Source organism: Pteropus medius, unplaced genomic scaffold (assembly GCF_902729225.1).
Source record: "Pteropus medius unplaced genomic scaffold, Ma_sr-lr_union100, whole genome shotgun sequence".
Lineage (NCBI taxonomy): Eukaryota > Metazoa > Chordata > Mammalia > Chiroptera > Pteropodidae > Pteropus > Pteropus medius.
Genome location: NW_024346150.1, coordinates 3,210,021 through 3,231,168, shown reverse-complemented (window position 1 = coordinate 3,231,168; position 21,148 = coordinate 3,210,021). Strand labels below are relative to the sequence as shown.

The 21,148-nt window shown below is 33.7% G+C and overlaps 1 protein-coding gene across 4 annotated transcripts in view; it reads left to right on the top strand.

Annotated features, from left to right (window-relative positions):
• NAA35 (N-alpha-acetyltransferase 35, NatC auxiliary subunit) overlaps positions 1–21,148 on the top strand; it is a 67,921-nt gene that overhangs the window by 43,234 nt on the left and 3,539 nt on the right. For all 4 annotated transcript variants that reach the window (XM_039875628.1, XM_039875629.1, XM_039875627.1 and 1 more), the window contains exons 13-21: positions 1,445–1,504; positions 4,860–4,966; positions 12,580–12,646; positions 13,947–14,045; positions 14,642–14,820; positions 16,331–16,467; positions 17,309–17,376; positions 18,430–18,570; positions 18,952–19,074. In XM_039875628.1, the coding sequence (XP_039731562.1) occupies positions 1,445–1,504; positions 4,860–4,966; positions 12,580–12,646; positions 13,947–14,045; positions 14,642–14,820; positions 16,331–16,467; positions 17,309–17,376; positions 18,430–18,570; positions 18,952–19,074 (981 nt within the window). The remainder of the gene's footprint in view (positions 1–1,444; positions 1,505–4,859; positions 4,967–12,579; positions 12,647–13,946; positions 14,046–14,641; positions 14,821–16,330; positions 16,468–17,308; positions 17,377–18,429; positions 18,571–18,951; positions 19,075–21,148) is intronic.

The following is a 21,148-nucleotide window of genomic DNA, read 5'->3' as shown; positions in this document are numbered from 1 at the left end:
AATGTGGAATGGGAGAACATATCTCTGGTAGAGAATATTTGTTTTGAGCAGTGTGTGTAAGGTGTAACAGTTAATTTTAAAAAAAGAGAATCGATTAGCGAAACTTGGTAAAATTTGGCAGAATACCCATTTAAATTTAGGATCATGAGTCTGAGGAATAAGTGTAGAAAGAAGCAGACAGGGGATATCCATACTTTAAATTTGGGATGATGAAGAGCCAATAAAGAGCTAGAATGAGTGGTCATAAATAAAGTAATTGTAACTGAAAATTACAAGGTTTGTCTCCTAAAGAGGAGAGGACTTAAAACATTGTATATGGCTATTCAAAATGATGAAGAAACTTGAAATGATAACTCAAAGAGTTAATAGTTTGAGGAGAAAAAGAAAACCTTTAAAAAAATAGGTGGGACTTCAGTGAACATATTTTAACAGCCCTTGAAAAACATGTTTTTTCTCCATTCTTCTCACTACACCTCCTACCACTCTATGTCCCCACCACTGCTTTCTACTCCCACTCTCTCTTCTCAGTCATCTCCTTCCCACTTTCACCCCTCTAATTTAAGGATATTACATATAAAAGGACCAGGATTTTTTCATGTCCGGCAATAGTATTGCCTTTCTTGGATGGAGTTGGGTGGCAGAGAGGTTCCTCTTGAATACCAGGTCTGAGTCATTGATGAGAACTGTACTGAGGGGAATCCTTAGGCTACAATTGAGAGCTCAGTGGAAAAAAGTGCTGCCTATAATTGTTGAGGGAAGTTTTCCACGGTGATAGACACTTGGGCAACAACTGTCTCTGTTTCTAGGAGAGTTGTAGAGTGTATATATTTTATTCTCACTACCAGCCTATAGCAGTGCCACAGGTGTTTCCAAACTCTGATACCTGTCTTTACCCAACAAATATTAATATACATACATTCTTACTTAACTATAAAATTTGGAAAATGCAGAATATGAAAATGATAACTACTGTCTTACAATATACATGTTAACGTTTCAGAATATCTTTTTTTCTTATCTGTGTATAAACCCATATATAGTTTTCTAAGCATATCTTTAGGTCTTTCCCTAGAGTCATGAACAGTTGGTAATATGAATCCAGTTGGCCTGATTACTTGGTATTTCTGTGAAGTAGGAAGTAAACTCTTACGTTAGTAAATTATTGATACTGTTATTTTCATGGTGTATTAATATAATATGGGTATCCACACAGTACAATTATTGATCAGCTTGTTTTAAAAAAAATTGATGCTCTAAAATTATCCATTGTTCCATTGGTACAATTAGATAATTCATGTAGAAATGATCTTTAGCTATTTGTCATATTCTGACTCTGGTAGTGTATAATTCCCAGAGAGTCTAGTAAAAATTACACTCTATATGCAGACATTTTCAGCTTTTATTTAATCTATTAATGACATTACTTATTCTCTGTGTCTCTCAGGATTTTTTTTGTGAGTTTAGTGAACAGTCACCTTGCGTTCTTTCAAGATCCCTTTTACAAGTAAGTTCAACTTCATATTAAAAATACTTCTTCAAATATTGAGTTATATGTTGACATTGTTTTATTGAGATGCTTTTAAAGTGTATTCTGCAGTTAATGTTATATTTTATTAATAGAAGTATTGACTTAGATTGTTAGACGTTCGTCAAAATTATATCCTGGGCCAAATATTTGGAAATTAACACATGTGAAAAGAATACATGGATCAAAGAGGAAGCCTGCAATTAGAATGAAAATATTACATATCAAAATCTGTGGGATACAGTTAAATCAGAACTTAGAGGGAAATTTATAGCCTTAAAATGTTTATATGAAAAAAAAGATCTGAAATTAATAATTTACGTTTCCACTTTAAAATACCAGGAAAAGAGGAGCAGGTTAAACTCAAGAGAAGGAAGGAAATAACAAAAATAAAAGCAGAAATTAGTAAAATAGGAAACAGATAAACGATAGAGAGAAAATCGATGCAACCAAAAGCCACTTCTTTGAAATTGATGAACCTTTAACCAGACAGAGCAAGAAAAAAAGTGAGAAGTGAATATCAAGAATATCAAGAATGAAAGAGAGGATGTCACTATAGATCTTACACACATTAAAAGGATAATGTGGGAATATTATAAACAATTCTATGTCCATAAATTTAAAAACTTAGATGAAATAGACCAGTTCCTTAGAGGACACTACCAAACTCACTCGTAAGAAGAAATAGATAACTTGACTAATCCTATATCTATTAAAGAAATTGAATTAATCATTAAAAACCTCCCAACAAAGAAAATTCTAGGCCATATCTACACAGTCTCTTCCCGAAAATGGAAGAAGCAAGAACACTCATATGAGGCCAACGTTACCTCAGTAGCAAAAGCATGGACATAACAAGCATAGAAAACAATAGACCAATATCCCTTTTGAATACAGGCACAAAAGTCTTATTTTCAGATTGAACCCAGCAATATATTTTAAAATATCATGACCCAAGTGGGTTTTATTTCAGGAATTTAAAGCTGGTTCAACATTTGAAAATTAGTGTAATTCATCTCAATAGCTTCTCAATAGAATCTCAATAGATTCAGGAAAAGCATTTGACAAAAGTCAGCATCCGTTCATGATTTAAAAACTCTCAGCAAAACTAGGAATAGATGAGAACTTAACCTGATAAAGGACATGTATAAAAAACCCTACAGTCTGCATCATACTTAATAATGAAAGATTAAATCCTTTCCTCAGATTGGTAAGAAAGCAAGAATGTCCACTCTCATCACTTCGTTCTTACTCAGTGTAGTACTAGAACTCTTAGCCTGTGATAAAAGGCAGAAAAAAGAAAAGGCATACATTTGAAGATAAAGGAGGAAATATTTTCTACTTACAAACCACATGATTTTCTGTGTAGAGCACCAAGAAATCTATAAAGTTCCTAGACTGATGGATGAGTTTAACAAGATCTTAGGACGTGTGGCCAGTATACAGAAAGCAATTGTATTTCTACATACTTGAACAATAGGAAATCAGAATTTGAAAAACAGAACTATTTGCAATAATATCAAAATGAAATGCTTAGATGTAAATCTAACACCTGTTTGTAGGACCTTTGTGCTTCAAAACTACAAAATACTGATGAAATCAAAGAAGACCTAAATAAATCGAGAGATATACCTTGTTCATGGATTGGAAGAATTGATATTTTTAAGATGTTCTCCCCAAAATTGATCTATAGATTCAAAGCAATCTCAATCAAAATTATAGCAGGAATTTTTATAGATGTCAACAAGCTGATTCTAAAATTTATATGGAAAGGCAAAGGAACTAGAACAGCCAAACAATTTTGTTGAAAAAAAAAAAAGGACAAAGTTGGGAACTCAATCATGCTAACCTGACTGCAAGATAGGTATGGTATTGGTAAAATGATGGATGTATGGATCAGTGGAACCAAGGGGAAAGTCCAGAAAAGTCCTGTTTTTAAATTAGTCCTAATATAGTTTTATATTATACAGTCCTTTATTAATTGACTGATGTTAATCATTTGATCAATAATTAATATTGTCAATTTTTGACAAAGCACAAAGGCAAACCAATGGAGAAATAAATGGTAGTCTTTTTCAGTAGATGATGCAAGAACAATTGGACAGGCATATGCAAAAAGGAAAAGTTGACTCAGAATACATCATAAACCTAAATGTAAAATGTGAAACTATAAAACTTTTAGAAGAAAGAATAGGAGAAAATCTTTGTGACTTTGGAAAAGGCAGAGAATTCTTAGGTGTGACATCAAAAGCACAATCCTTAAAAAAATGATAAATTGATAAATTTAAAACTTTAATTCTGTGGCATACACTTAAGAAAATGAAAAGAAACTACGCAGTGGGAGAAAGCATTTGCAAATCATGTTTGACAAAAGACTTGAATCTAGAACATATAAAGAACTCTATAAATATAATTTAAAAAACCCATGAAACCCAATTTTTAAAATGGACAAAAAATTTGAACACTTTGATATGAAAAAATATTCAGCATTATTAGTAATAGGGAAATGCCAGTTAAAACCACAATGAAATAATACTATACACCTTTCAGAATATCTTAAGTACAAAATACCAAGTGCTTGTAAGGATGCAATACTGATGAAAATGTGAAGTGCTACAGCCACTTTGGAAAACAATTTGGCAGATTCTTATAAAATTAAATCTACAAATCCTACCCTTGTTTACCTAAGAGATGTAGAATCTGATGTTCTCCTGAAAAACCCGTATGTGAATATTTAATAGCTGTTTGGTTTATGATCATCAAAAACTGGAAAAAACTCAGATGTGTTAGGAAATCAAGTAAGCTATAATGTACTAAATATTAAAATGCCCTGAGGTTGTTAAGGGGAGAAAATTAAATGCAAGTTATTAAATAATTATTTTAAATTTAATACTGTATGTATTAATCATTTATTTTTTCCAAGTTTGGAAAGTTTGTATGCATTACAAAGTGTTCATTAGTGATAAAAATTGTTGACTGGCTTAATATTTATAACTACTTAATATTTAATAACTCAGGGAGCTCTACCTTATATATTAGTTCACTTGACATAGAATAGTCAGTTCATTTTGACTAGTTCAATATTACTCTTGGGAGATTTTTTTCCTGCACATTTTTTATTCTGCATAAGAATACACCTTAAATAGAGATTAATAAGTAAAACCCATTGTGGAGGCAGTGATTTATAAAAATTTTCCACCAACTTTGTATATTTTAATCTCTTTTTATTCTGTGGTATTTATAAGAGGTATGCTCATGTCACACGGTATGGCAGCTATACGTACAATATGTCAGGATCGTGACAGCATTACTAATATATAACTTTTGTTTTAAGACCACTTTCCTGGTGGATAACAAAAAAGTCTTTGGAACTCATCTCATGCAAGACATGGTGAAAGATGCACTTCGGTCTTTTGTCAGTCCTCCGGTGCTTTCCCCGAAGTAAGTATCATAAGACATTACAGCATACGTATTTCTTAAAAGCCCAAATTCTCTGTCTTCTTTCTTTATAGCTAAGGCATAAAAACTATTGGAATCAAGTCTCTGTATAAAAAACATTCATAAAATTGATTTCTGTAACTGAAGTTTTTGCGAGGTTAACATTAGGTCTATTATGAAAAGCAAAACTTCCAAGGAGTTATCAGAAATTCAGTAAGTTTTATTGACTCTTACTACATGCAAAGCACTGTATTAGGTGGGCACTATGGGAAATAATTATAAAAATAAGGTCTCTTCTCAATGATCTGAGTTTACATAGAAATAGAAAATGCAGGTAATTGATTTTTAAATTATGTTCAGATAGTGTCACTAACCTGAAAACATGCTGTCATAAGAGGCTGGAAGGTATTTCAGGCAGAAACAATCATCATTTGAGTTGGCATTTTGAAAAATAAGTAGAATTTCTCCAGTGTAGAGGGAAGAAAAGTCTTTATTTCTTAAACGAACATAGGTGAAGACTGTATGAATTTATATATTATTAGAACAGTTTTTAGTGATTCAGCATTCAATTTGTTGAATAAGTCATGCCACGTCTCACATAGAACTCCCTGGTAGCTTTCTTTCTTAGGTTGGGTTCCGCAGAAGCAGACCCTGAGACAAAGATTTATGTATACATAATTATAAAGTGTTCCCAGGAAAACCCAGTAGAGGTGTGGGCAAGAGAGACATGAAGAGTAAGAAAGCCACCCAAAGGTGTGCTCCATGGAAAGTTCCTCTGGTTCAGTCCTGTTAGGGAGCTCTGGAGACAGTGTAGGTTACACCTCAGAGTTGTCCTAGTCAGGGACAAAGGAGTTTGAGAATTTACCCACACACCTGTCAATTAAGAACTGCCCCTTAACTGGTAGGAAATAAATTCACAAGCATCCTCAGTGTTAGTTAATATTTGTCATTTCATTCACAGTAAAAGCCAAAATCTTTATGATTGAACCTTCAAGGCCCCATGTGCTCTAGGCTAGACCCCGTCCTGGTGCCTCTCTGACCTCATTCATCTCTTAGTTTTTCCCTTCACCGGCTTTGCTTCAGCCACACTGGCCTTCTTGCTATTTCTAGAACTTACAGGCTCTTTCTCATGGCCTTTACACAGGTTTGGGGGTGGAGGGCATTTTCCTCAAAAATTATCAGGGCTGACTCCCTCACTGCCTTCAAGTCTATTCAGTGTAAGGTATGTATTTTTTAATAGGAAGCAAATCTGTAGTGATAATAGAGGTAAAGTTTTTAGCTAGGCTGATTCAGTAATACAAGTGAGAGATGAGGAAGGATTAAACTCTGGGAATATAAAAGAACAGATTTCAGTAGTAAAATTAATAGAAATAATTTCACTAGTAAAATTAATAGGATGTGACACCTAATTCAATAGGGAAAAAAGAAGGTAATTAAGTTGCTTTAAAAAAAAAATGATTATAGTAGTCCCCCCTTTCCCATGGGGGACCATTCTAGAACCCCCAGTGGACGCCTGAAACCGCAGATAGTCCCAAACCCTACATTTTTTCTTATATATACTTACTTTTTCACTTAAAGGATGCATATTAAACTATAGTTATCTGTGATGATAGCTCCCTTCCTGGAATTCTTTTAAGCAGTTAGGGGGGAAGTCGAAGTTTCTTCTTGAGTCTTTTGTTTCTTAAAAATAACCGGCTTAAAATAATATCTCAAAGAGGCATATTTTGGGGTGGCAAACTCTGCTCTCTTCCTTCACCAGACTCACTGTTCTTGAGCTTTGGGACCATTAAGTAAAACACAGTAGTTCCCACACCCCCACCCCTGCCCTTATCTGTGCCTTCATTTTCCACAGTTTCAGTTAGAAAAGTCAGTTATAGTCTGAAAATATTTAATGGAAAATTCCAGGAATAAAAAAATTCATAAGTTTCAAAGTGCGTACCGTTCTAAGTGGCATAATGAAAACTCAAGCTGTCCTGCTCTGTCCAGCCCAGGACATGAATCATCCTTTTGTCCATTGTGTCCACACTGTATATGCTACTCTCATGTTAGTCATTTAGTAGCCATCTCGGATATTAGATCAACTGTTGAGGTATCAGTGCTTGTGTTCTAGTAATTCTTATTAAGTGGAAAGGGTCAATACAGTACAATAAGATTTGAAAGAGAAAGAAACCACATAAACTATGAATTTTTTATTTGTGGAATTTTCTATGAAATGTGTTTGGACCACTGTTGAACCGTAGAAACAAATTGTGGATAAGGGGGGACTGCTTTATGTAAATAATATGTGGTCACACTTGAAAATTTAAACAATGCAGAAAAATAGGTGAAGAGTCATAAAAATCACCTAAAATCTTACCTCTAAGATAACTACATTTCGATGACCATCACCGTATATATCTTTGTTTATAAAGATACATATATGGCTTTATATAAATATGATCACATTAAACTGACTGTTTTTGTAAACTTTTATTTTGTGGATTGCTTTTTTAAATTAAATTATTTTTATTTAAAAATTATCTCTTTTTTCACTCAGAGATACATCATGATTTTTTCTCATATTACCTGATATAGATCCAATTCTCTTTAATGGCTGCGAAATATTTCCTAATATGAATGTATTCTAAGGAGTAGCATTATTGAGTGGAGGGGCATGTGTAGTTTTAATTTTAATAGATATTGCCAGCTCGCATTCTAAAAGATCGTAACAATCATATTTCTACTAACAATATATGAGATTATACTTTCCTTGAGTACTGACCAGCAGTAGGTGTTATTCTTTTTTTTCCCTGTCTTTAATTCCCCTACACACAGTTCCACCCCTGCCATATGGATGTTGCTGTTTCCCCTTAAGAATTGAATCTTTGAAGGCGTTGCGTCTCCTTCCACACGCTTGCGGCGTGTACCTGGGGCCAGGTGCCCTGGGGCCTAGCGCACCCGTGGTATGGTCCGTGGCTCCACCGGGGGCACAAACCCAGGACCTTCTGCGTGTAAAGCAGATGTGATAACCACTACACTATGGAGCCACTCCCAGGTGTTATTCTTTTTTTTTTTTTCCAGTGTGTTGTGTAAGAAGCGATACCTCCTTGGAACTTTAATTTGAGCACCAATACAATATTGATTGGACATTTAAATTTTTTTAATTGCTTATTCATATTTTTTTCCCATTGACTTTTTTTGGAAAATTTCTAAGAACATATATTATGGGAGGTTAATCCTTTATCTGTGATAGGCACTGCAGATTTTTTTTTCTTAATCTTTCTTTTGCTACATTAAAATTTTTGCTTTCTGTAGTGATAATTTTTTATGAGTTTTGTTTTGTTTTTTTCGATCCTATGTAACTTTCAGCTTTCTCCTTTGAGATAATTTTCTCCAGCCCATATGTTGTACCACTAAATCTTATTAAATCTACTAAAATCTTCTTTTAGATATGTTTAGGGCTTTATTCTGTACCTTAAAAATTTTAATCCTTCTTAATTCTTTTCCTATAAATGATATGAAGATAGAAATTCAACTTGATTTCATTCTAGATAGACAGCCAATTGGGTGAGCACCATTTACAATATAAACCATCATTTCCCACTGGATTAAAAGGCTATCTTTGTTATACTTAAACCGTTATGTTTTGGAATTTATTTCAGTTCCAGTGGTAATATATATTTTCTGTATTGTGGCTTCGTCTTAAGTTTTAATATTTGTTAAGACATATTCTCCTGCATCATTCTTTTTCATTCTTTTGCAAGTAGCCGTCTAGTTTTCTCAGCACCATTTATTGAAGAGACTGTCCTTTCTCCATTGTATATTCTTGGCTCCTTTGTTAAAAATTAATTGGCCATATGTAACTTTACTGAATTAATTTATTCTAACCATTTGTTGGCGGGATCTTCAGGGTTTTCTACATGTAATATGTCACCTGCAAATAGAAACAGCTAAAAATTATTTAAATAGTGTTATGATTGAATATATCAAATATTCAGGTGTATAAACTGACAGACACCTGTACCACCATCCATTTAAAGCAACATTTTTATTACTAATTTTGTTTTTTATATATTTCCTTACTGATAAGAGAATTGATAAAATTTTATAAACTGACTATGATTTAATACATTTTATTCTCTTATTTTATAAATATAATAAATTAGTACCTGCTGTTGCCAGGTGCTTTTCTGGATTCTAGGGTAAGGAAGGATATACCTGCTGACAAGGAGTTTACCTTTCAGTAGGAAAGACTAAACAGTAAATAAATTTCATAATGTCAGGTCATGATAAGTGCTATGTAGAAAGATAAAGTAAGATACAGGGATAGATGGTTCTCTTAGATATGAGAGTTGTGAAAGGCCACTTGGAAGTGGTAATATATGTGAGTGAACAGAGGGAGTGAGCCATGTAAGATTAGGGGGTGGAGCTACCTGACAGTCAACAACTGAAAGGTCCCAGAGTAGGGCTGAGTTTAGCTATGAAGGAGCAGCTAATTTTAATGAATTAAATTAGTAGAGATACATAAAGCAGCAGTTCTCAAGCTTTTTTGTCTTAAGACCCTTTTACATTCTTAAAAGTTATTAAGGAACCAAATAGCTTTTATTTATAAGGGTCATATGTATTAACTCTTTAAAAAATAACAATAACCCATTACATATTAACATAAGTAACATTTTTATGGACAATAACTATGTTTTTAAGAAAAAATAGAAAAGTGGCATTGTTTTACATTTTGCCAAATCTCTTTCATGTCTATCTTAATAGAAGATAGCTATACACTTGTGAGAGAATAAGTGCAAAAGGCAAATAACATCTTATTATTATGAAAATAGCTTTGACCTTGTGTTCTCCCCTGGAAGCATCTCAAGGACAGCCCTACCACTACCACAAGGGTAACCTAGGCCACATTTTGAAAACTGAGTAGACTTTCAAATCCTCTTTTCTACTGTATTCTTTCCTCTCACTCCAGTCCTTAAAGTTTGTATATATCACTCTTATGAATGCTTGTTCACTTTACCCAGATATATGTGTCCTTACACAATATATCAGTTTATTTTATGTTTTTAAATTTCACTTAAGTTTTGTCACTTAAAAAAGTGTGACATCCTTTTGCAGCATTTATTTTTCAACTTTAATGTTTTGGAATCAACCAAGTTGATCCATGCAGACTTATTTCATTCATTAAAATCTACCCTTCGAAGATATTGCACTTCATTTTGCCAGTTCTCTACAATTAGATGTTTAACTTGTTTCTAATTTATCACTACTGAAATCAGTGCCGTAACGAACATCTTGAACATTTCCCCTTATGCACATAGGCTATATATATACTTAGAAATATAATTGCTGAACATAGGGTATGTGCATCTTCAACTTAACTAATTGCGCGAAATTGCTTTCCAAAACAATTGGACCAATTCATACGCCAGCCAACAGTGTATAAGGATTCCAATTTCCCTGTAGTCTAGGCTTTGGCATTATTAGACTTAAATTTTTGACAATCTGATACATGTGAAATAGATCTGTATCTTAATTTGCATTTGCCTTTATTCAACAATCTTCCGTTAGCAATTAGATTACACATTGTCATTCATTATTATCCATTTAGATTTAACTATGGTCCATCTCATTATTTGTGGATTCCATATTTGCAAATTTGCCTACTTGCTAAAATGTATTTGTAACCCTCAAATCAGTTTTCACTCTGCTGTCGTCATCTTCGTGGTCATGTGCAGAGTGGTAAAAAATTCAAGTCTCTTAACACATAGGTTGAACAAGGCAACCTTCTTCTTGCCTTCTTATTTCAGCCCTTATATTATAAATAACACTGTTAGGTGCCATGTTTTTGTGCTTTTTGTTGATGATTCCATAGTTTAAAATGTCCTCTGAGGGTAGTGATGTGCTGTGTAGTGTTCCTTACCACATGAAGACTGTGGTGCGCCTTACAGAGAGAATGTGTGTGTTGGATGCATGAGTTCAATGCTGTGAATCAACAACATACATTATGTACGGTGTCTTGAAACAGAAGTACACATAAAACAAGGTTATGTCTTGATCAGTTGATGATGAAAATGTGACCAGAGACTGGTAGGAACATAACCCCCATATTTTACCATAGCAGCAGTGTTTCAGTGTTCTCTATTTCAGTGTCCATGGCAACTTTATAGAAGAAAGCGATCACAAAACTATACTGAGAATGGACTATGTATATAGCAAAATTCATTGCATGGTAGCCTGTAGATGGTTTTAAAAATTCCAGTGTTACAGATAAGACATCTGATGCTGATCTGATTCTTTTTCCTTTGTAGTGATTTGATACTTTTTTTCTGGAGGATTGTAGTTTCTCTTTATTTTAGAAGTTCAAGAGTTTTACCAGAATGTTCATGTGTGATTTTCAGATAATCCTATCTGGAACTAAGTTATTAAAGTCTCAAGTCTTCAGTCAGACCATGTTTCCTATATTTTTATTTGATTATTACTTCACCTTCATCTCTTTTCCTCTTTGTCAGAGCTCCTCATATACTGTGTTCTTAAAATCTCTTCTCCATATCCCTCATGACATTTATTTGTTATTTTTGCTGTTTCGAGAAAGTTCTTCTTCTTGATCTTCAAGGCTACTTAGTGAGACTCTTTCATCTACTAAATTTTTAAATTTTTAAATTGTAGTTTTTAGATCCAGAAAACCTTTTTTTTTTTAATTGCTGTATTTTAGTCTCCTTCAGTAATTTTCTTACTGTAGAGATAAAAATGTAATGGACCTTCCAGCACTTCTATTTTGTGACCACCTATTTCAAGTGTTCTGCTTTTTCTTTCTCTTGGCTCCTACATGCACTGTAATTTTTCACTGCATCATCGTGGCTCTTTATCTTTGAGGCTCTGGTCACATTGCTCAGTTATGGCAACCTCTTAGGAACAGCAAGTTGTCAGCTCCTCTCAGTGCACCAGAAGATTGTCTGCTTCTCCCTATCTCCTTAGGTGCAAAGGCTACTGACCTCCCATCTCAGGGATAATAAAAGAATATCTTTCATCTATTAAGTCCCTGTAGTTCCTCTAGAGCCAGAAAGGTAGAAGATCCTTCCAGACTGCTCAGGAAGGCTGTTAGTCAGAAGCGATACTTTTAACTGAGATAAGGAATGCCACAGGAGAACCACTTTGTGAGGATGGAAGATGATGAGGTGCCCAGAGTCTAGATGATGATTTTGGCCAGTAGTTGGAAATGTAGATGCATCTTGAAGAAATAAGGATTCTGTGTAGTGCTTTCTTTGTAAATTACTGTTATGAGCACAGTCCCTGAGAGTATCAGTTGTAGGAAAAATGACATTGGAGTAGGGTCAGGAAGCATGGAGCCTTGGAATTTTCCTTCTCTCATTGTTAATCTGATCTTATGCAATTCAACTCTAATTGTCCAAATTATAGAACTGAAGAAATTGAAAATAATGTATTTATTGTGTGAGCAACATAGTAATGTGAAATATTTCTTAATCTGATGCTACCAGTCTTCAACTTAGCAATGTATTTGATTCCATTTTCTCTTTTTTCCACCATCCCTGTCTGTTGGAGGCACGTACAGTAATCACTGCTTCTTTCTGTAGGCCAAATAGTTTGATTTTAATGACATGACTATTATCTTACAGGTGCTGCTTATATAATAATCACCAGGCTAAGGACTGTATTGACTCCTTTGTTACTCACTGTGTTCGGGTAAGAACTAAAATTTTAATCATTGTGAGGATACTTTAAAAATTGTGGGGCGTGATTCCTTCAATAACTTCAATTTGTGCTGTTTTCCATCTAATACTTCTTATTCATTTTCACTGAATAAATAGGAGGTTTCTGTCTTATGCTTCAGTAGATAGCTTCAATAACCCACAGTCTTCCTGGCAAGATTGTCAGATATGGAGGCATATTTGATGCCCTCTCAGAAGCACACAAACAGGATAAATTATGACCCCCATCTGGGAAAAGAGCAGTTGTTCATTTTTTTTAAATGGACTCAAAAACTTTACTTATTTTGACGTTATAAACAAGGAGTATTTGTAACCTCCCCAGGCAGTTACTTTTGTACTACCTTAATAAGATTATAGTAAAATTAAAATTATTAATTTAGATGAAATCACAAACTTTTTTCAAATCTCAAATAATTAGGAAAAAATTACAAACCTTGTGTTGGATTCAATTAATTATAAGTCATTCCTATTTAATTATAAGTTCTTTATAGAGAGCTCTTTTGGGCCTGATTCCAGTATTTGCAGGCAGCATGGTATGGTGAAAGGAGAATCAATAAAAGACCAGATTTCATTTTTTATCATTAATATTTTATCATAGGCAGATCACTTTACTTTTCTATAAATTTCTTAGTCTTTAAAAAGGTGAAATGTTAATAGCACCTCTATACCTCTTAAGAGGATAGGCTAGTTATTGATCAAATGAGATATCTGTCAAAGCATACCATTATAAAACAATATTATAGTTGAATTCATAATTCATACTTCCTGAATCAGAGCATCCTACTTTTCATGTGTATTATCTCATTAGTGACATATTATAGTATTTTATATGAGAATACTGTATAGAGAGAGTAGGAATAGAAGAATTTTTGTCAGAACTTACAGGTATTAGCCATTACTCAAGCGTTATAAGGCATTTTGGTATATTTAGAGCAACACAGAAATGTCAGCCTTCAATATTGCTTTTTGGCTTGAAATAAGCAGAAAAGGAAACTGTCCTCTTGAAATGGTTGGAAGATATCTAAAGATTGAAGGAAGATATTTTTGCTATAAAAACAAGTTTCATAAACAGTCACTTTCTTCTAGCTATTGATAAATACTGGTGTCGAATTCCTTAAAAAGAAACACCTATGTGAAAAATGACATAGGCATAATTCTTAAATACACAGCATTTTTTTCTTCCTAAAGCTAGATTTTGGAAACTTGGAATGTTAATTTTCTTTAGTATCAGGAAATTTCATATTGACAGTTAATAAATTGTATTTGTATTGCAGCCATTCTGTAGTCTTATTCAGATCCATGGACATAATAGGGCTCGACAGAGAGATAAGCTTGGTCATATTCTTGAGGAGTTTGCTACCTTGCAGGATGAGGTAAGAGCCAACAAATTGCCATCCTTATAATATTAAGCAGTTCATATACCTCGATCAGATTTTTAAGAATAGTTGTTTGGAACAATATTTTGACTATTTAATTTTTCAATATAATGAATTTTCTTTTCATTTACCGTGTAACAGTTTCATACCAAAGTAATAGTTTAGAAAAGGAAATAAAACAATCATCCAAACCGAGAAACAACTTAAATTATTTCTTTCGATAATCAGGATAAATTATAAAATATGTGTAGAATTATAGTTCTATAGCAAGTTCATATTATAGTAAAAATATATTAACCATAAGTAAAGTTGTGAACATCAGCAGTATTAATTAATAATATAACTAAAGACCTGAAGTCAATTATTTGGGTTTTTTTTTTGTCATATAAATTGGATGTCTTTTTAGTTTAAAGAGTTTTAGCTAAATGTTATCCATTGTGAAATGAGAAATTTGGGTAAACCTAACTAAAATGTATTTGAAAGTATGAATTCTTTAGGTGGCGAGACTTACATTTTCTGCTCATGCTATTTTTAGCTGTTTAATTCTCTCATTACCTATAAAGGAAAGCAAATGTTATATTTTATTCTGATAGGCAGAGAAGGTGGATGCAGCCCTTCACACTATGCTGTTAAAACAAGAACCCCAAAGGCAACATTTGGCCTGTTTAGGTACCTGGGTCCTTTACCATAACCTTCGAATTATGATACAGTATCTTCTAAGTGGCTTTGAATTGGAACTCTACAGCATGCATGAGTACTACTACATATACTGGTAAGAGAAAAATATGAGTTAAAATTGGTAGTAGCTGGAGTAGAAAAGATCTGGGAGAGTATCTGTAGAGTATAATTTCAAGGTACTTTTTCATTTGGTGTATTTTAACATTAGTTGTGGGACGATTGGAAAGTACTGAAAAGTAGCTCTACGTGATTTTGAACATCTTTAAGTACCTTAACACCACACAAATTTTTTTTCAGCCATTGAATATTTTCTTAAAAATTACTACTAAAAGTAGCACCAAGGTAACTGGATTAATTGAAGAGCTCTTATCTGTTTCTAGGGAGAAAAACTAACAACATATTTTGCCCTAACTTCAGTGAACTAGATGCTAGCTGTGTAATGTACTTAAGTGAATTTAAGTTAAAAATTTGAACTAGATCTTCTGAGAAGAAATCATGGCTAAGATTATCATTGGGAGTATAATTGTTGCAAACTGTGGCCCTGAGGCTTTGTTTCAGGAGCTTTGGAGCTGATAAGAGATGATCCTCAGCAGAGTAGTTCTGTGCTTTCACTTGGAGATAAGGTAAAGAAACCTAGTAAGTGGATGCTTGAGAATATTTCAGGCATAGAAAAGCTGTTATAGAAAAAATAAAATTGTGCACTAAGAAATTCAGTTATCTCAAATCTTTCTTAGTCTGGCAGAGTGTGGTGGTCATTTAAAAATAATAATGACCTATTGTTCATAACAAACTAAGTTTAGTATATTAGATATTAATATAGTTCATCTTTTTAATTCATTTAAATTATTTACATGAGTAAGTAAGATACTGTATGTTCGCTGGAATAACTTACGAAGAAAGGAAAGTAATTCTCTTCCACACTGTTGATGTGGTCTTATCATGGTTGCTGGGGTTCTCAACAGATAACTCTTAGCTATGAAAATTGAATTTCAACATCAACTATAGTAATATGAGAAAAATATTATTTGATATATTCTCCAACATTTATATAGATAACAAACAACTCTTAACCAGAAGGTCTTGATAGAGATAAATTTTGTTAACCCATAGTAGACACTGCTATTCAAAGAAGACAGTTGATGGGGGAAATGTTCAAGTTCATTCTTTGTGGTTTGAGGCAGCTCATTGGAAGCTTTTGCGCTCTTGATTGGATTTATTGGCTTTCTTGTAATTAACAGGAAAATAAAATATTTACTTAATAGGTTGAGGTGAAACGCATTCTGATATAGTGAAACCAGTGTAATGGACATTTGTTCCATGCATATATGATTATGAAGAAATCTTTTGTAAAGTTGTAAAACCATGTTGTTGTAGGAAATTAAACAAATTTTTCAGTATTGTATGGCAACATGGCTACAATAAAGGTCAAGTTAATTCCTTGTAATGCTCATTTCTTATATAATCTATCCGTTATCTGATTGGGTAATCTGTTTTTAAAAGACTTTATAGCATTATGGAAAACAACTGTTAGTACCAGTACATGTGTTGATAAAGCTATCTCATTTATACATTAACTATTAACTAACATTTTTTTATCCTTTAAGGTATCTCTCTGAATTCCTTTATGCATGGTTGATGTCGACATTAAGTCGTGCCGATGGCTCTCAAATGGCAGAGGAAAGAATAATGGAAGAGCAGCAGAAAGGCCGTAGCAGTAAAAAGACAAAGAAAAAGAAGAAAGGTGCTGTGGATTACTTTTAACCTTAAGAAAAAAATAACATTGCAGTACACTTTAATTTCTAAAAATAGATGAAGAGCTACCTCTGCCTCATAAGGGGTGAATTAGTCATAATTTAATTCTCCCCTGTCTTCTCTTTGGAAAGTAGAAGGTAAAAACCAAGCCCCAATATTAATGATACAAGTTTTTTGGCTTCCATTCCTTGTTTTGCTTTACTGCTTTGCAATTCCATGTGTCAGAGGACCTTAGGACAAGCAATAGGCACATGGAGTGTGTAAGCAAGATAGGTTGAGGAACAAGACAGCAGGAGACCTTTGATCTTTTGACAGAAGGCTGACAGCTCAGGAGGGAAGTAGATCTGGAGTTGTGCTGTTATAGTCCGCGCAGAAAGATGATTACAGGGCGCCTCGATGCACCACTCAGGGACCATGAGGAGAAAGAAGTGTTTCTGAAGGACTGCCCTACTGATCACTTGTGGAAGGGAACAGATATTCCTACAATTGTTAAAAAATATTTCGTATTTACTTAGGATTTCAATACTTGAAGTGGACTATTCAATAACCTTTCATGGGTTCCCTATTTAAGTCTCTGTATGATGAATTCAGAAGTTAAAATTACTTCATACCAGAATTTTATAGTTTTAGCTATTTGGGGAACATGATTTTTGTTTAGCCTTTCAGTTATATTTTATTATTTGTAGATTTGGCCATAAAATAATATTTATCCTGTAAGAAAAAAATGTTTAGAATTTAGTAAACAAGATAGGATTTTTTTTTAGATTTTTTCCTGCAATAATGCAAGAGGAAAGGGGAAAGAGTATGGATGATTTTCTTTCTAATTACAGTTCGCCCACTGAGCCGAGAGATCACAATGAGCCAGGCATATCAGAACATGTGTGCTGGAATGTTTAAGGTTAGTTGTTGACAATGAAGTTCTTTTTACTTTTTAGCTACATTACATTTAAATAGTTTAATTAAAATGAACTCTTTTCTGTGATTTTCTTTTCTGGATTCTAATTTCAACTTTATTTTTACTAACCATCGTTTGTAGTTACCTTTTTTCCAAGTCTAGTTGTTTTCATTAATTTGTTTACCAAACTTTTTTATTAAAAAGTATTGGGGTGACATTATTAAAATCAAGTTTCAAGTGTACAATTCAACAGCATGTCATATATATATATGGCATTGCGTATTCACCACCCATAGTTAAATTTCCTTCTGTTACCAAATATTTGACCCCTTTACTAAATATTTGAACCCATGTGGTGTGCCATATATCTTGTACTGAGTACACTACAGGATACCAAGTCTAATCAGATGTGATCCTTGTCTCAGGTGCCTAGAATGACAGGCCAGATGGCATATGTGTGACACAGGTAATAGGAGAGGGAAGAGTTTACTTCTGATTGATGATTAGGAAAGGTTTCTTGGAAGAAATGGGGTTTGGATTTTTTTAGGAGTATATTACGAAGGAGGTAGGCTCCACAATGAATGGCTTAAACAAAAGAAGACATTTTCAAGGAGGTGTAGTATTAAGTTGTACTTGGCAATTCAGGAAATGATTTGAGGCACCCTTATGTTAAAATATATAGAACATGGACTCCTTGAAAAACAAGACCTATGCTTTTCTTACAAAAATCATATGCTACTTGTTTCTTCAGAAGTTTTTACTTGAAAGTTTCAAAGCTATTGTAAAGCATGAGGCATGGAAAAATAATGTGCATGTGGTATAATTTCACTGGGAAAAAAACAGTAACATAAACACTAGACCTTGAAAAGTTTTAATATAAAAGATGACATAACACAAAAAGGAATAGTGAAGCCAGTTTTTCTCTTCCTATTTCTGTACCTTAAATTGTTTTAGCTATGTGTAAATTGCTGTTTCTTATTTTCTTTTCTGACTTAAGGAGGATGTTCACTTTTTCATATTGATACCATCTTTTTTCTTATTCTCTTTTTCCTTTAGACCATGGTAGCATTTGATATGGATGGCAAAGTACGAAAACCCAAGTTTGAGCTGGATAGTGAACAAGTTCGATATGAGCACAGATTTGCTCCGTTCAACAGTGTAATGACACCACCACCAGTGCACTATCTACAGTTCAAGGTGAACCTGCTCATTAAAAACACCATAAAATATTTAGTCTTAGACCTTCTCAGAGATGTTTATACCTAGCCATTTTTTTAAAATAGTCAAATCAAACTATTGTTGGACCAGTGGGACAGGGCGATAAAATAGCAATTTAAATAATGTGAAAATTTTTCGGCTTCTTTTTGGATGCATTCATTATGTTAATAGTTATTTAAGTATGAATAGTATGAAGTAGTATATGAAGGTTGAGAATTTAATATTACACAGGAAAAAATAGGGACATGAGTGTTTGCTTCATTGTCTATATATGACTGGATAGTCAATGTAGAATTATTTAAAAATGTGTATTAGAGTTCATATAACATGTTTTGAATAACAGTATTTCCCCCTTTGTAGGAAATGTCTGACCTCAATAAATACAGCCCTCCTCCTCAGTCTCCAGAACTGTATGTGGCAGCTAGTAAGCACTTTCAGCAGGCAAAAATGATATTGGAAAATATCCCAAACCCAGACCATGAGGTAAGACTGCAGTCACATTAATTCTAGAGGAAAAGCGTGGCAGGAAGTACATATCTTAACTACTAGATGATAGTTTATAAAAATGAACTTTATAGTATTAATGAAGCCTATCATGTTTCTGTCAAGGATGTCATATGGCTTTGCTAACCTAATCTTGTCATACTTAAAATTTTTTGATGAAAGAGCCGACATAAATACATCTTTTGTCTAAATTTGGAAATGAAGGCAAAGAGAAATTAAGACAGAACGGTGAAGTATGAAGAATAGAAATAAGATCCAGATTGATCCACGGCTCACAATGTTAAAAATTTTTATTTTAATCTATCATTTACTTTATTAAAATATAATTATATAAATCTTAAATCTAAAAAATGATCTGGTCAGTTATCACAGGCAGTAAAAACCACCTTATCCACTTGACCATTTAAAATAAATGTTTTGTTTTTTATGACTTTGAGATAACATTTTACAGAGGTTAGAACTTGCAAAATATTTTTAGGCTTTCATTATGTTCACAATTTGCTATATATCTAATTTTATTGAAATGCATTTATTCTGTAAATGAGAGTTAACTGTAATGCATACACTATTTTGGGGATTATATCTTGGTACGACCGCCATGGAAGAGCTATCTTTCAAAAATCACAAATGCTCAGGCAGTTGTTTCTTAGGGTTTTCTTATGGATACATGTGCACATGTGGGAAGTGAAGGAAATAATAAATATACAAGAATATTCACTGCAGCAGGATTTCTGATAGAAAACAAATGAAGAAACTTAAGTGTTCATTAACTGTTAAATTATGGTATATCACACAAGGGAATACTATGCAGCCTTTAAAAGAACAAAGGTCTTCATGTACTGTAATGGAGCGTTCTTCAGGATACAAGAAATGCAAAAAGCAGGGTACTAAACAGTGTATATAGTATGCTGCCATTTCAATCAAAAGGGGCGTGTATTTTCTTATATATTTCCAGAAATATATATAGAAAGACATGCATCTTGGGAGGGGAGCTGAGTGCCTTAAGGAATAGGGATAGGAGAGAAATGACTTCTTTAAAATCATATATAACCATGTAATAAATAAAAATGAAAGGGAGAAGTATAAAAATAAGACGAAGGTACTTATTCTAAGTGGCATGTTTCTTTTAGTGGACTTCATTTATTCAACAAATATTTGTTGAGTACCTACTATGCTTTCAACACTGTGGTAGATTCCAGCAGTGAAAACAAATCCCAGCCCTCTTAAAGGGTTGGGGAGAGTGGTAGCTTGCAGTGATAAGTAAATGAATGAATAGATAGGTAAAAATAAAATAGTATATTAGAAGATCACAAGTATTATGAAGAACTATCAAACTGGGAATGGGGATAGTGGCTGCTACAGGAGATGGAGAGGTAGAAAGGATTAGGCATTTGTAATAAAGTGGCCTTTGAGCAAATCTGGGAAAGTGAAGAAGGAAGTCAAGTGGCCATCCATGGATGGAGCCTCCTAGGGTATGGGATACACATGTGTAAAGGTGCCGAGGCAGGAGTGTGCCTGGAGTAAAGAACAGCTAAGACTAGTATGCTGGAATGGGATGGAAAAGGGTGAGCTCCTGGAGAGTTTTGAGTAGAGTGACCAGATCTATATTCTAAAGGACCATTCTGGCCACTTTGCTAAAAATTTTTCTCAGAGCACAACTCAATGCCATTATTTTTCTCAGAGCACAACTCAATGTTATCATGGACGTTGACAGTAAAATAGTACTTGCTTCAGTTAACTGTCTCATGATAGTTTCTTGGAGTACTGTTGCATAAGTGAGGGATGTTAGAGATGTTAGAGGGATGTTTGCTAAAAATAGACTGTGGCAGGGCTAAGGGTGGAAGCATGAGAACCAATTAGTAGGCCATAGTAACCCAGATGAGAGTTGGTGACAGTAGAAGTGATCAGAAGTCATCATGTTCTCTGTATATTTTAAGGTCAAGCCAACACGGTTGATGGATGGATTGGCTTTTGGGTAAAAGGAGTCAAATATGATTTCAGAGTTTTTGGCCTGAGCACCAGGATGGATTGAGTCATGTGGGGAAAACTGCAG